The 13,849-nt window shown below is 38.3% G+C and overlaps 1 protein-coding gene across 5 annotated transcripts in view; it reads left to right on the top strand.

Annotated features, from left to right (window-relative positions):
• MAP3K20 (mitogen-activated protein kinase kinase kinase 20) overlaps nt 1-13,849 on the top strand; it is a 100,532-nt gene that overhangs the window by 28,754 nt on the left and 57,929 nt on the right. For all 5 annotated transcript variants that reach the window (XR_010743999.1, XM_066322814.1, XM_066322813.1 and 2 more), the window contains exons 3-8: nt 274-361; nt 4,554-4,655; nt 5,422-5,487; nt 6,413-6,441; nt 6,557-6,694; nt 12,531-12,617. Coding sequence is in view for 4 of the 5 variants with exons in the window: in XM_066322814.1 (XP_066178911.1) it covers nt 274-361; nt 4,554-4,655; nt 5,422-5,487; nt 6,413-6,441; nt 6,557-6,694; nt 12,531-12,617 (510 nt within the window). In the remaining variant the exon portion in view is untranslated. The remainder of the gene's footprint in view (nt 1-273; nt 362-4,553; nt 4,656-5,421; nt 5,488-6,412; nt 6,442-6,556; nt 6,695-12,530; nt 12,618-13,849) is intronic.

Here is a 13,849-nt window from a genome sequence, read left to right as displayed (position 1 = left end):
ACTTCCTACATCAGTACCTTGGCCGTGAAAAAATAGTCTGAAATTTGTTTTTCACACCCACCCCAAAGATACAAAGCATTTATCTGCCAAACTCTCTCACTAGGTTTTCAAATACCAGGCATTTGTGAACAGTCTTTCCTAGATATGTGTGTGCTTTTATATATAAATATAATATGCTGTATGTGTGTATACCCACTGGGGTATGAAATAAGCTATTGTAGTAAATGACCCATTCCGAATTGTCTAACTTGTGTATTTGTTTGTTTTCAACAGGCAGAAATACTCAGTGTGCTCAGTCACAAAAACATCATTCAGTTCTACGGAGCTGTCATTGAACCTCCAAATTATGGCATAGTTACAGGTAAGGATTTTTGTCTGACCTTTTTCTTGACTCTGCAGAGCTACAGTGTTACAAGGTTATCTCCAATGTTACCCAGTTACAGTGTTTCACTAATTGTTCTGATCTTCTTTAAATGTTGAGTGCTTGGCACCGCCTCCCTCACTGTAAGGGGGAGTGCTGGAGGTGGGATCTAGGCTGGCAGGATAGCTGGAGGCAGCATGGAGACAGGTGGGGCCTAGGGTGTTCTTAGTGCACAAATGCAGAACTCCTTTGAACAGTACCTTTCACTGTGTTCTCTTGCCCTGTTTGAAGAATTGCTTTTTCTTTTTAATTGATGCGTCACTAAAGTAGAGGTTTTCATGCTACAAAATTCTGGTGAGTTCTGTGAAGAAGGTGGGCTGGATGTCTGCTCAGAGCAAAGCTGCCCCATGAGCTCTGTCTGCATTGAAAGTAGGAGAATTTGCATTTTGAGGTTCACAGTGGAAAGACCTTGAAATACAGTCCAGGGCTTATAAGACATTGTAAGACAACTCCCTTTATACATTGGAAACTAAGTTTTGTTTGTTTTGTCTTTCCTAGAATTATACAGAAGATGTTTTTTGTGGTATTGTTGTTTTTTTTGTTTTTTGTTTTTTTTTTTTTTTTTTTTTTTTTTTTTTTTTTTTTTTTTTTTTTTTTTGTTTTGTTTTGTTTTGTTTTTTTTTACAGCTTTAAGCTTCCTGCTCTTATCTTGGGAGATGGTTCAGATTTAGAATTTTCTCCACTTCCTGTATGGGACAAACTACATATGATAGGAACAGAATGGAAACCCAAAGCAAAGAAATTTCCCAACTGCTCAAACAAATGTTGGAGAGATAAAACCCATGAAAGCATGGATTAGGAGGCATGTTTTCACATGTCTGTAACCTTTCAAAGTTCAATGTGAAGAGTAGTCTTTTGCATGTGGCACAATCTAGTAGCAATTTGAGTCACTGCTGGTCAGGTTTTTATTGGTTCATGGTGGTCAGAACTTGTGAAAATTCAGTTATTTCTACCTGCCTCTTAGACTTCTAGTTATCACAGCAGATGCCAATGTAATCTGGTGGGAGTGCTTCCAAAATGCAGCATGTATCAGGGCATGGGGAGCTTTGCTTTCTCCAGGAGTGTCAGCCTACTGGAGGTCATGGTGTGGCAGCCAGCATTCCAGAGGTGCAGGGGGTGACCACAGTCTGCACTACTCAGAAATGCACTGATGATGGCATATAGACAGGAACTTGAATTTCTTCTGGAAGCAATAAAATTAATAGAAATCTGATAAATCAAGTGATGTAATTTTACTATCTTTTTTAATATAAGTAAACCAGCAATCAGGGTAGCAAAGGAGAGGGATCACCTGGGATGATGTCTGGATCAGAAGTCCTCAGCTTGATCTCACAAAAGGTCTGTGTTTGAAGACACATGACCTGCTTACCAGTCACAGGACAGGCAGCAACTGAAGTAATTCACTGTGCTGTTGAGAATGGGGACTCTTTAACTGCCTGTGGGAAAGAGACTATGGTGTGTAGTTCAACAGCTTTGTTCCACGGGGAGCTCTGATCACACCTGGCTGAAGAGGAAAGAGGTTTGGGGATTTTTTAGGAAACTGTTGATTCTCCGTGCAATTTCTAAGGAGACTGGAGTCCTCTGGGTTGGAGTGGAAGCAAGACTCCATTTCCCCACACCATTTTCAAATGAGAGAATGGCTGCTGATAAATGAAATGTTAATTACGCTTCAAATGTCTTTTAGAGGGATTTTCACTGTGATCTTCTGGATGGCCCTCAGTCAGAGATTCGTTTTTTTGAGAGAGAAAATCCCAAACAAGAAGAAATCCTGAGAAATTAATGTTTCTTCAGTGATGGAGATGAGAGCATTCAGCGAAGTATTGGCATTTACTGAGCATTAGCTGCATGTAATGTCTTATGTGAGATTGTTAAAGAGTTTTCTGAGAAGGGCTATAGATGGAGTTAAAAAAAACGTTTTCCTGCTGGGATGTATGGCAGTGTTCCACGCCATCCTGCCGCCCGGTGAGCTGCTGTCATGGATCACATCATGCTAGATGTTACTGGCCATCTCTGTCAGCAGCAGTCTCAATATGTAGCTTTCAGATATGTCTTTTGGCCACAGCTGCCTCATCCCAAAAAGTTCTCAGAGCTCGTGCCCCCATTGCACAGAACCATATGTATGCCACAGCCCATCACAGGGTGGGTCCAGTAAGGCAATCAGAGCTTTTCTTTCTAAAGCAAATGTTTCTTTTCCATTATTGACAAAACATTATCCTTGCAATATATTTCCAAATCCACAAGCTCTTAGTAAATATCTGTGGCATAGTAAATATATAGAAGAAATACTAGCAGTGGAGCTTTGTTAATTGAAGCTTACTTGCCTCTGCTCACACAAAGTGGCAAAGGGCTGGAGGAGTTCGGTTGTCCCTGACCCTGGTGGATCAAATTATGCATTGTAAAGGCATGCAAAGCATGCAGCCAACCTATTCCTGAAGAATCCATTTATAAGACAGATGATGACATCAAGGGTAAAAAAAGCTTCTGTTTTAATTGTGGAAATGTGCAGGTCAGCAGCTTACTCCTCTCTCGGTGACATCAGAAGCAACACGTCTGTCCTTTCAGTGAGAGGTTGTGCAGCAGTGAGAGCAGCTAACTTACCACTTGAGTGTTTACTTTCAAAGCACTTGCTATTTTCTCCCTCTTTCATTTAGCACTGGAGTCTTCCCATATGGCTTGCCATGTTCTAGGCTGCAGATTCAGTTTGGTCTAAATTTCCTTCTCCATGCAGCAATCTCCCAGTGTTTTTGATTTCCTTAGTTACAAACAATGGAAATTTTTGTATGCATTTACCCTATCATGTATCAATCATTGATTAATATTATTTTAAAAATTCAGACACATTTGTTCTAGTCTTAAAGGTAATTATTTCGTGGCTGCTTTGAAATCATATGCAGATTTTGAGAATCTTCTAGATAGGTTCTAAGTTCTGCCTGAGAAGTACATTGAATAGCCTTGGGGGAGAGGCACAAAAGGCTTAAGTTGCTCCTTGTATCCCCCTGCTCTTTGGGCTACTTGGGCTGCACTGGGTGGCATCTGCCTGCCCTGTCATTGCAAACAGATAAAAGAAAATGTATCAGCTGCTTCATCTTACAAACATTCTGTTGTGTTTTTTGTGAAAGGTGAATGAATTCTAAAGATGAAAACTTACTTAATAAATACTGAGTAGAAGAGCTACAACCTTTAAATTGCTATAGATGACCTGCAGAACAAGGAAATCTGTTCTGCTTATCTCAGGGTTAGAATTCTAGTTTCAGCCTTCCGTTTTTTTATGAACAGATTATTTGATCTGCTGTTTTGTTTCTCCATGGCTTAATAGGAAACTTTCTACTTGCAAAACCTTTCTTTGTAGCAGAACATATATTTAGCATGTGGCTTTACTTAAAAAAAAAATGAAAAATTACGTTTTGTTATGGCCCATCATTTATACACATTACTGCTTACCAGTGGTGAATATCCTCTGATGTTGGAAGCAATAAGATGAATCTGATAACAGCAAACTCATCTGTTAACGTTCTTCTAAGCAAGAGTGGCAAATTCACTGTTTAAAAAAAGTAAGAATTTTAGATTATATGAAAGTGGTACTGTAGAGATTTGAGTTGTCTCCAGTTTCACACCTAAACGTGTGTATGCCTAACTAACTTGTTATTCCTGCTTTAGCCCCACAACTCTGACAGTCAGACTGGATTTCATCTGCCACACTTCCAAATACCAGTGGGCCTCAAATGCCCTTGTTTGTACCCACAGAATCCTGCTGTGGGATTCTGTAGGTATAATTAAGGGAAATTAGAAAAAACATCTGCTTGTCCTGAACAAGGAGCATGGAGAACCTTTTACTCTAGTATTTGAACTGCTTTGCCTGATCTTTCTAATGCCTTTTAATTCTTGTTTTTCTGTATGATTACACTTCTTCGTTTGTTTTCTCATTTTTTTTGTTAGTAGTAGGTTGTGTCTCCATTGGGATAATCAGATAAACTCTCCTACTACACTAGTAATAATATTAGGCTGTTGAACCCAAATTCTTTGTCATTAAGCCAGAGGTTGACTGCTTTCTGGAACTGGCAGAGTTTCTGTTATGTCTTTCAAGTTAGGTGCAATATTTTTAAACATCTGGTTTGTTGCTGTTTTTTAACAGAGTATGCTTCTGCTGGCTCACTGTTTGATTACATTAATAGTAACAAAAGTGAAGAAATGGATATGGATCATATCATGACCTGGGCCACTGACATAGCTAAAGGTAAGCAAGAGTGGTGTATGCCACTTCTTTTGCTGTAACAAATGTACAGCTTTCCTTAGAAAATCAGGAAAGCCTTCCTAGTCTGCCTTATTTAGATGGTACTAAAACAAATCAAACATATATAAATAAAAAAAGCAAAACCCATTCACTGTTCTTCTTAATATGTTCCTTGTTTGTTATGAATCCAAATATTCTGGAGTGAAAATGGCTTCTATGAGCCAGTTCTGGTGTGCCTTTAAATCACAAGAGAATAATTTTGCTGATGTAGAGTAATTATGAGGTAAAATGCATAATTGACCTTACATTTGATTTGATTTGGGGCATTTAAGGAAGCTGAGGGCCTATTCTCAGCAAAGATACTAAAATCCGTCATAAAATAATGTAGAACAAGCTGTTCCATCCTTTGTGTTCTCTGTGACTGACCACACAAGAATTAGTGTAAACTAATGAAAAAAAAACTAAATTCATATCTGGCTTAATTGTGTAGATACCTCCTTAACTATATAGTTAGAGAAAATAACTACATACGATGTTAAAAACCATTAGCATATCCGTATAGATGCTCTGAGAGATATGTGAGCTTTGCTTAGTGCTTTTTGCTCGAGGTAGATTATGGGAGGCTTTGCTTCACCTTCAGCACGTCAGTATGGCACACAGGAATGGCAACTCGTAATGAGTACAACTAGTGGGGACCAGGAATCATGACTGCAGATTGTGATGGCCCTGCTCAGCCTGTCTAACTAGATTATTCCTTTGTTTTGTGTAGGAATGCACTATTTACACATGGAAGCTCCAGTCAAAGTTATCCACAGGGACCTGAAGTCCAGGAATGGTAAAGTAGCAAAACACTGAAAAGCTCTGTTTTACTGTTACCTGTTAATGTGGTATTTAAATCTGTGCCTGAGCTTTGTGAACAAGCAGAACTAAGTAATGCCTTGGTTGTTATCAAAGCTGCACTTGTTGAGGCACAGAAATCCTGTTCCCTGCTCCCCATCCTGAGCCTATCTGAAGTTCATTATAAACCTGGCATCATCTAGAGTGCTGTGGGGGGCTCTTTCAACTTGTATCTTGCTGGCCATGATTGGCCATGAAAGCTCATGAAGCTTTCAGATACTGCTGGGGAACTCCTCACTTCTTTTTTCTATTTGGAAAGGTGGAGTACCAGGAAAGGCTGGCAGACACCAGACACAATAGATGGGATAAGGCCTATTATTTCTTATCAGAAAATCATGTCTTCACTGTGGCCTTTTTTGAGGTTTGACAGATACTCAGGCTTTTGAGTGATACATATTCAGTGTGGAGTCTGTACTTAGCAGTAGACAGTACTTTCTGAAATTTGCTGAATATTGCCTTTTAGATGAAATTTCTACTACTAGTGCTGGGATAGGAGGGGCACAGATTTTATTAATGCACACAGGGAGATAATAGTAAAGAAATATGTAGGTCTCACCTCTGTTGTAGGTTTTCTCCTTCTATTAATGACTCTTCCGGAGTTAAACCTAAGTGTACTGGGGAAAATGAAGTTCATCCATGTTGCTGTCTTTTAACTCAGTAAGGCCTGAAAGGTTTTGCATTTCTTCAGAGGCTTGCAGGTATTCAGCAGATGTTCTGTTAGCTTCTCAAAGAAACCAGGACAGGTGTGCACATTCAGATGCTGGCTCACCTTGTCTTACTGAGAAATGAAGTATTTTGCTGTAAAAATGTATTTGGCTTGCTTTTAGCATTCTTGTAATATTTTGGTTTTTTTTCTTTTTCAGTTGTCATAGCTGCTGATGGTGTGTTAAAGGTATGAACACTTTAATTATTTGTAGAGAGATGCTGCTGCTTGACTGGAATTTCCGTGTCTGATGAAGAGGTCAATACTCTTCATACCAGTTTAATTTTTTGGTTTTTTTTGACAGATTTGTGATTTTGGTGCCTCAAGATTCCACTCCCATACGACACACATGTCATTAGTGGGCACTTTCCCGTGGATGGCCCCGGAAGTTATTCAAAGTCTTCCAGTGTCTGAGACATGTGACACATACTCGTACGGAGTGGTGAGTGCCTCATCTCACTCTGCATTGGGACAGAATTTGCACGGTGCAAGAGCAACAAAAACCACCTCACTTCCTTTTAAGACTGACCCATAATTTGTAGTTATATGCTTGGAAGTTATAGGAAGAACATACTATCTTGCATGTTTAGTAACATTTGATTAGATTAGCAGCATGCTAGTGTAGGAAGTGCATATTTTGCCAGAATTATTCAGCATATGTCCAAAGGCCTTCAGGAGCTACTGAACAACCTGCATCAGGAATCTCTGCTTTTGGATTTTTCTTCTGGAACCAAGGACAAAAAGCTTGTCTTGTAATAGGGGTGTAGCAGGATGAAATCTTTAGCATTCCACTTTCCCCAAAATAGAGTGTCACTTATTTTTATTAAAAAGCAACTGCTCTATGCTCAGTTGTTTAAAGGATGCTGCTATCACTATCAGTGAGAAGAGACCCCATCTGAAAATGTAGAAGCCCAGTATTGCTTTGCTGAACGGTGAGGAAATCAGTTACAGTTCATAAGAATGTCAGGTATTCAGATTCAGTAATGTGAATTACTTTACTCTGTCCACAGTTAAACTCTAATTTAGTTTTGCTCTGCAATACGAAGTAGTCTAGAAATAGCCCTACTGGCTAGTTGTGTGCCTAACCCCGTAGCCTTTCTCTGGCAGAGGACAGTAAAGAGTACTTGTTGGGAAAGGAAAGAAGTGGGGCTGTAGTTTCCATGTGTATTGGTGCATGAACCATTTTTCTGTTTGGATTCAACAGTGGGTGGCAGAATGAGAAATTCTTCACTACTTGTCAAGTGTTATCTCTTTCTCTTTGAGGAATGGGCGGAGATAGATGTGGTTTTAAGCTATGGCTATACATAGCTAAGCTGATGTCTCAGTGGAGGGTGACTTAAACTTTTTTGCCAAACAGTTGTTTATGGTGAGAAAAATTTTCAAGACATGATGTGACATCACTAAACAATGAAAGTTTGAAAGGAGCCTATATTGTCAGATTCAAAACCCTTGCTTCTTTAACTGAACTAGGTCACAAAGAGTAAGAAAACATAAGCTAACAAACGCAGATGTTAATGTAAACTGTTACTGGAAGCAATCACATATTATGCACTGAAGGGAAAGATTCCAGTTTCAAAACAGAACAACAATGTTAGAGGAAAAATTCCAAACATGGTATTATAGTTCAAACTGCTGACATAGTCATCCTAGTTTGAATTTACTTTAGGTAATGTTTTCAAAGTGGGAGAAGGTAAGAAATTGTTTAATATCTTATCATGTCAAGTGTTAACAGTGCCTTGGGAACAGTATGTTATGCAAAGTTTATTTTACCTCATTCAAAAAGTCACATTCCTTTGATAGTTCTGTGCTTGGAGGTAGATCTGGACTACCCTCCTTATGAAAACAGTTCAATGTTACCAGAGTATTTTAACATTGTTATGGGTGTGTAGTGCTACTTTAGAATGTCTAGTAATGACCTACATTTTTTTAGTTTATTATTTTTGAACTAATGTGTTCTACTGTGGGTAGAAGATTATGAATTCATAAGCACTGAGGAGTAATTAATCTTTTTATATCTCTAGTCTTGTAACACCATCATTTTCAGAGGAGATGGGGGTGTAGAAGTGAAGAATGGCAGTGGCCCAAGTTCTCTGTTTCTGAAATAACTGATATAAGGGGGTTATACCAGCAAGAAATGGCCTGAATATAACATTGAAAGTTGGAATCTCCCTATAATAAGTGTTATGACTACCAGTATTAGGTAGAGGTCTGAAAACAAGAAATCTGAGAAAGGGTATTTTTGTCTCTTTAAGTTATTGTCATCTATAAAAACAAAATGTAAAGAATCCCTTTTTGAAGCATAACACTTGCCAGCAGCTTTTGTGCTAGAGAGACAAATCTGCTTTACTTCAGTTAAAGTCCTCTTAACAAAGAACAGAATCCTTTCAAATGTAAACTAGTAAGATGCTAGGAATAGATATTTCATTTGCAATATTTGTCATCTTCCCCATGGTTTTCTTTAATTTCCTTTCTTCTATTTTTTTTTTATCTGACACTCTTTTCTTTCTACAAACCAATTTTAAATATTCTGCTTAAGTGTGCAAGAGCTTTTTTCCATGAAGTTTTGAAGTCTTTCTGCAGCCTTATATGTCTGAGCTGCTTCTCAGCTGAAATGAATTTTCCTTTTTGTGAACAGTTGTATACATGTTTATAGCTAATGTTTAGATTAGCTTGTCCTGTTCTTCGTGGATGGTTAAACAGGCCTATGTATTCTCTGAGATACATAGTCAGTAATTTATAATACTGTCATGAAATGCTAAAGCTAAAATTTCCAGGAGAATTTATTATCACACAAAGACAGATCTTACACTTTCCTTCAGCCATGCTGTAGTTCTCTTTTCTGATCCATTTCCAAGTCTGTACTCCAAACAACTGAAACCAAGTGTTACAAGTGATCAGCCCTGAAACTGACTTTTATGTCACTGGGTGTTGCTCAAGAATTATTCCTTGCCATCTCTGTCATTCCTTGCTATCTGCCAGATAGGAAAGTGTATGTGGAATGACAGTGTCCCTCTAAAAGCTGTTTGAAATCATGAAGACATATGCTCAGAGTATGTTATCCTGGTAGAACTGTTTGTAGTGCACCAGTGTGTGTTTGTGTATCAATATAAATGTGTTTAATCGCAGAAAGCTTATCTGATGTAGCTGAATTTTTTTTATCACTTACAAGAACAAACGAGTAAAACCATTAATTGGCTATTGGTGGCATAGAGACTGCCATTAAATGTAGCAGCTGTTCAAACACTGCTTTAGTTATGAGAACATATGTTATTTATAGAGGGAATGTTGGCCAGCTCCAGGGGTTATCCCTTACTCTTTTTGAAAAGAATGATGCGATCTTTAACTGCAGTTGGATCAATGCAGAGAAGACGGACCTAATTTTCATGTCTAAGGGTACTACCTCTGTGAGTGCAGTGCTAATGCTTATGCTGTGGATACTGACCATTGTCTATCAACAGTTTTCCACCAGACAAAGCATCTTTTTTTTTTTTAGGGAAGGTGTTCAGAGTGTTTTCTTCTCTTCAGATTACTTACTTGGATGTTCCCCTATCCAAATGCCACTTTGAATCTTTGTTGGCTTTACACTGGTATGGGGACAGGGGATGGGGTAGAGGTGTTGTGGGTTTAATTTTTCCTTTGGCTTTTGTTTCACATAGTTGAGAGGATGGGAATTGAAATGCACAGCTGAGCTGACAGAACTAAGTGTGTGAACTTTTTCTGAAGACCACATATTTCTTTTTCTCAGGTTCATGTATAGGGAGAACACTCATACACTTATCTCTCCTCTCTGTTCCTCTGTATGTAAAGATGAGTCCAGCATCTTCAGAGGCTGCAGCTTACAAATCACTATAATTAAATGGCCTTGCTTTGGTTTTCATCACTGTTTCTAGCTTGGCTGTTTTCTCTGTGAGCACCTGCTGTCCATCATCACAAAGATATGATGTGACTGGTGATCCTCACCATCACAGGTGGGAGGGGAAGTGAACTGTGTCAGTCTCAATTTAGATTATACACCATAAAGGAAAGAGAAATTGATTTCCATATGAAGTGAGCTGGGGAGCCAGTTCTGAAAATGAACAGAGTGTACCTCACAATAAAGAGGCTGGGGTAAGTTATGTTGAGGTCCTGGTCTGCTGCTGAATCACCCTGAGGAGAGGAAGAGGCAAATGAGAATGCAGACACTGCTTTTTAAGACTGCTGATGCAATCATTCACCTTAGCTGATGATTCAGGGTAGCTAGGCCATAAGAATGGGTTGAAACTTCTGTAAAACTGAACATAGAGACATGTCATCATTAGAAGGAAAGGCTTTCTTTATACATTTGGCCTGAATATGAAAATTACATTGTTGTTAAAATATTTCCTAAATCTGTAAAGTATATGCAAAGTAAATACAAAGATTTCCAGCATCCTACTTTTTTTATCTTTTACTTTATTATCTAGTAAAATAAAGGCATCAAGAAAAATCCTTCCTATTGGGTCAAATGGCTGTTTTTCTCTTCAACTATGTGCAGTCTTGGAAGAGTTTTTAGCTAGCACTGTTGGTTTAGGGAGGCAGTGATCTGTTCGGGCAGTAGAAATAAACACTGAAGGTGTCATGATAAAGGAATTCAGTGCAAAATGTTCTGCACAAGCATATGTGCATGAATGAAAAAAGACAGCTCTTAAAATTTGCAGTCTTCTGAAAGAAAGGTAGCACAGCAGTTGTTTTCCAGCTCAAGGCTCTTGAAGACATTTAACATGTATTTCATTATGTTCTTTACTTCAAAGGTTATTTAGATACTGCCCTATCTGATGTGCAGACTTGAGTTTTTTCCTCTGTAGTTTCATGGTACAGTCCCAACAGATGAGGTTGTTCTCCAAGGCTGCTCAACTGCATGTTTGACTTGGTCCAAGGACCTTCGTTTTAAACTGACTGTTTTATACACTGTTTTTTTGTCTGAAGTACATGGGGCTGGTGCATTTTTTCTTTCTCTCACAATTAAATTTCCTTCTCTACCAGGAGAGAGGTGATAATTCGAGTTAAAACTGAGGTGCCTTTTTTTCCTTCTGAAAGGATTAGACTGAGGCTAACAGGATAATTGAATATGTCTGTGATAGTTCTCACCATATATTTCTTATTCTCAGAAAAACTGTTCTTATTTTTCCAAGATACCCTTACCTTTACTAGTAAATCAGTCTTCTGACTCAAGCAGAATTATTCAAATAGATCTATTGTTGGAGTACCCTGTTCACTTGATTAAAGACCCAATTCTGCTTCAGTGCATTTTTTTTGCTTGACCTCCATCTGCCAGTATTGTTGCATTTGCTTTCTCATTATTTTCATAGCTGTCTGTTGAAAATGATGCAGCTGGAATAAACCTGGGCACTAACCCAAACAGTGAGGATATAGAGACTTGCATAAGGGTCTTAACGCATTTTGGCAAATCGTGCATTAAAGATTTGGTGTTGTTGTTATATTTGATATATGAGCAGAAGAAAAGGTTTGTAGATATTTGCAACAAGATGTGTATATGAAACTTCTGCTTTAAAATAAAGGGGACGTATACAAGTGGAGGTACAAAGTGCTAATAATTTGGTTGAATTCCAGTATGTTGTCCAATGGCAGAAAAACAAGTTGGATTCATTGACTTGAAGCCCTTTTGATGATGCCAAACTCTTTTCTACAGAGTAGCTTAGACTCTTGGGTACTGTGTTACCAAAAGGCTAAAAGCATGCAAAATGAAGAGATATTTGTAATCTAAGGACATTACATCTGTCAAGAACAGAGTAATTTTTTATGTGCTGTATATTGCTTATTTTAATGTGATCGCATACTTGGAGATAAACAATTACAGTTTTTATTGAAAATTTATATTTTTATAGGCATATCATAGGAGCAAAATACCTTTTGGATCATATTCACTGGTCACAACTGCATGGAAATATTTTTAAATGAAAAATTACTGCAAAGCAAAGATATGTCTAGTTGGAGCTGAGAAGGAGAGGAAGAGTTCATTGTCTTTCCAAGTGCCAGTTGCCAAATGTGAACTTTATAGCATACAAAGGTAGTAAAAAAGCAACCCAGTTTTTCATCTTGGCTTTTCTGTAGAGGAAAAAGCAGAAACATTCAAATTAATTTTGTGAGAGGATCTTGCACACAAACACTGGTCCAAGTTCCTGCAAATGAAAACTGGTTGCCTGGTAATTGGATACAGAATAGTGCTGTATCAAGGTTTAATAATGTATTTAAAATACAAAGTACAGAAATAAAAATGCTTTTCTTTTTTTCTCTTCCAGGTTCTCTGGGAGATGCTAACAAGGGAGGTCCCCTTTAAAGGCTTGGAAGGATTACAAGTAGCTTGGCTTGTAGTGGAAAAAAACGAGGTAAGACTACGTTTCTACATTCAGGTACATAGATCAGAAAACAGTATTGGGGTTTTGCAAAAGACTTTTTCATCTTCTTCAAATTGAAAGTAAGTTCACGCGTATGGAAAGATTAGCAGTAGGAGCTAACACAAAGGGTCAAAGTGATGTTATTCCTCATGAATGGACCCTTTACATCTAATTGTTGCAGCTTCACGTCGTGATGCTGTAGATCAAAAATTGTACAAGTACTGTACTAGTTTCTCAGTCTCAATTGTAAAACCTAGGGGTTTGTTCTTAGTGATGAAAGAAGCCATTGCGTCCAAGGTAGGGGAACAGTTTAACTCCATCTCCTGCGTTTAGGACATCTTTTTACTGGCCGGGAGTTGATATATCTGTAAGAGACCTTCAGCTACTTCAACTTAACTCTCCCAGCAGGAGTCACTATAGTACAAGAAACTGCCGCTTAGATGAAAATTTCAAAAATAAAAGAAGAAAAAATAGTTTTAAAAAAAGAGAGAAATTACAGTTTTGCCACCTACGTTCAACACGACATTGAAGATGAGCTCCTCACTGGTATCGGCAAGGCTGTGGCATAGCTGCAAGCCTCCTCATGCAGAGTCTTTCCATTTCAAAAGCACTTCAGTGGTGTAAACACCGTTTGTACAGTGTCCCCAGCCTCGCTTTTCTTCTTCTCACAAATTGAGGCTTTCAGTTAGTTGGACATGTGAGCGTATATCTGAACACATAGTCCCTTGATATCAAAGACAGTAACTACATTTAAAAAACATTTAAAGTTGTGACTGTACCACACACAGACAAGCATGGAAATCCTCCACAAAGATGAAACCTCCTCTATCTAGACACAGCGGAAGCTTGGGAAACATTACAATGGCAAGGCACTGGCTGTACAATACAGATTTCTATTATTCTACATAAACTGTTTCTCAAAATGCTTCAGAGTTATACAGAGGAGTTAGGTTTCCTCCTCTTAGTTTAATGTTTTTTGTTGGTGTTTTTTCCCTCTCTCTTTTTTCTTCTTTTTGAGGACTGGATTAATTCCAGTGAGTGACACTGTGATATACCAATTAGTTGGAAATGCTACACTAACAGTGTGAAGATTGTGAATGTGGTCTTCTACTGCTTTATCAGAGCAGGGGGCACAAAGACACTCTTTCTCCTAGTTTAGGAAAAGCCTCACACATCATTTTGAAGGAGGAACCATAAAGCCTTCCATCTACAGTATTTGGTTC

This window comes from Sylvia atricapilla, chromosome 7 (assembly GCF_009819655.1).
Source record: "Sylvia atricapilla isolate bSylAtr1 chromosome 7, bSylAtr1.pri, whole genome shotgun sequence".
Taxonomy (NCBI): Eukaryota; Metazoa; Chordata; class Aves; order Passeriformes; family Sylviidae; genus Sylvia; species Sylvia atricapilla.
The sequence above is the reverse complement of the archived record's forward strand: the minus strand, read 5'-3'. Positions and strand labels throughout refer to the sequence as shown.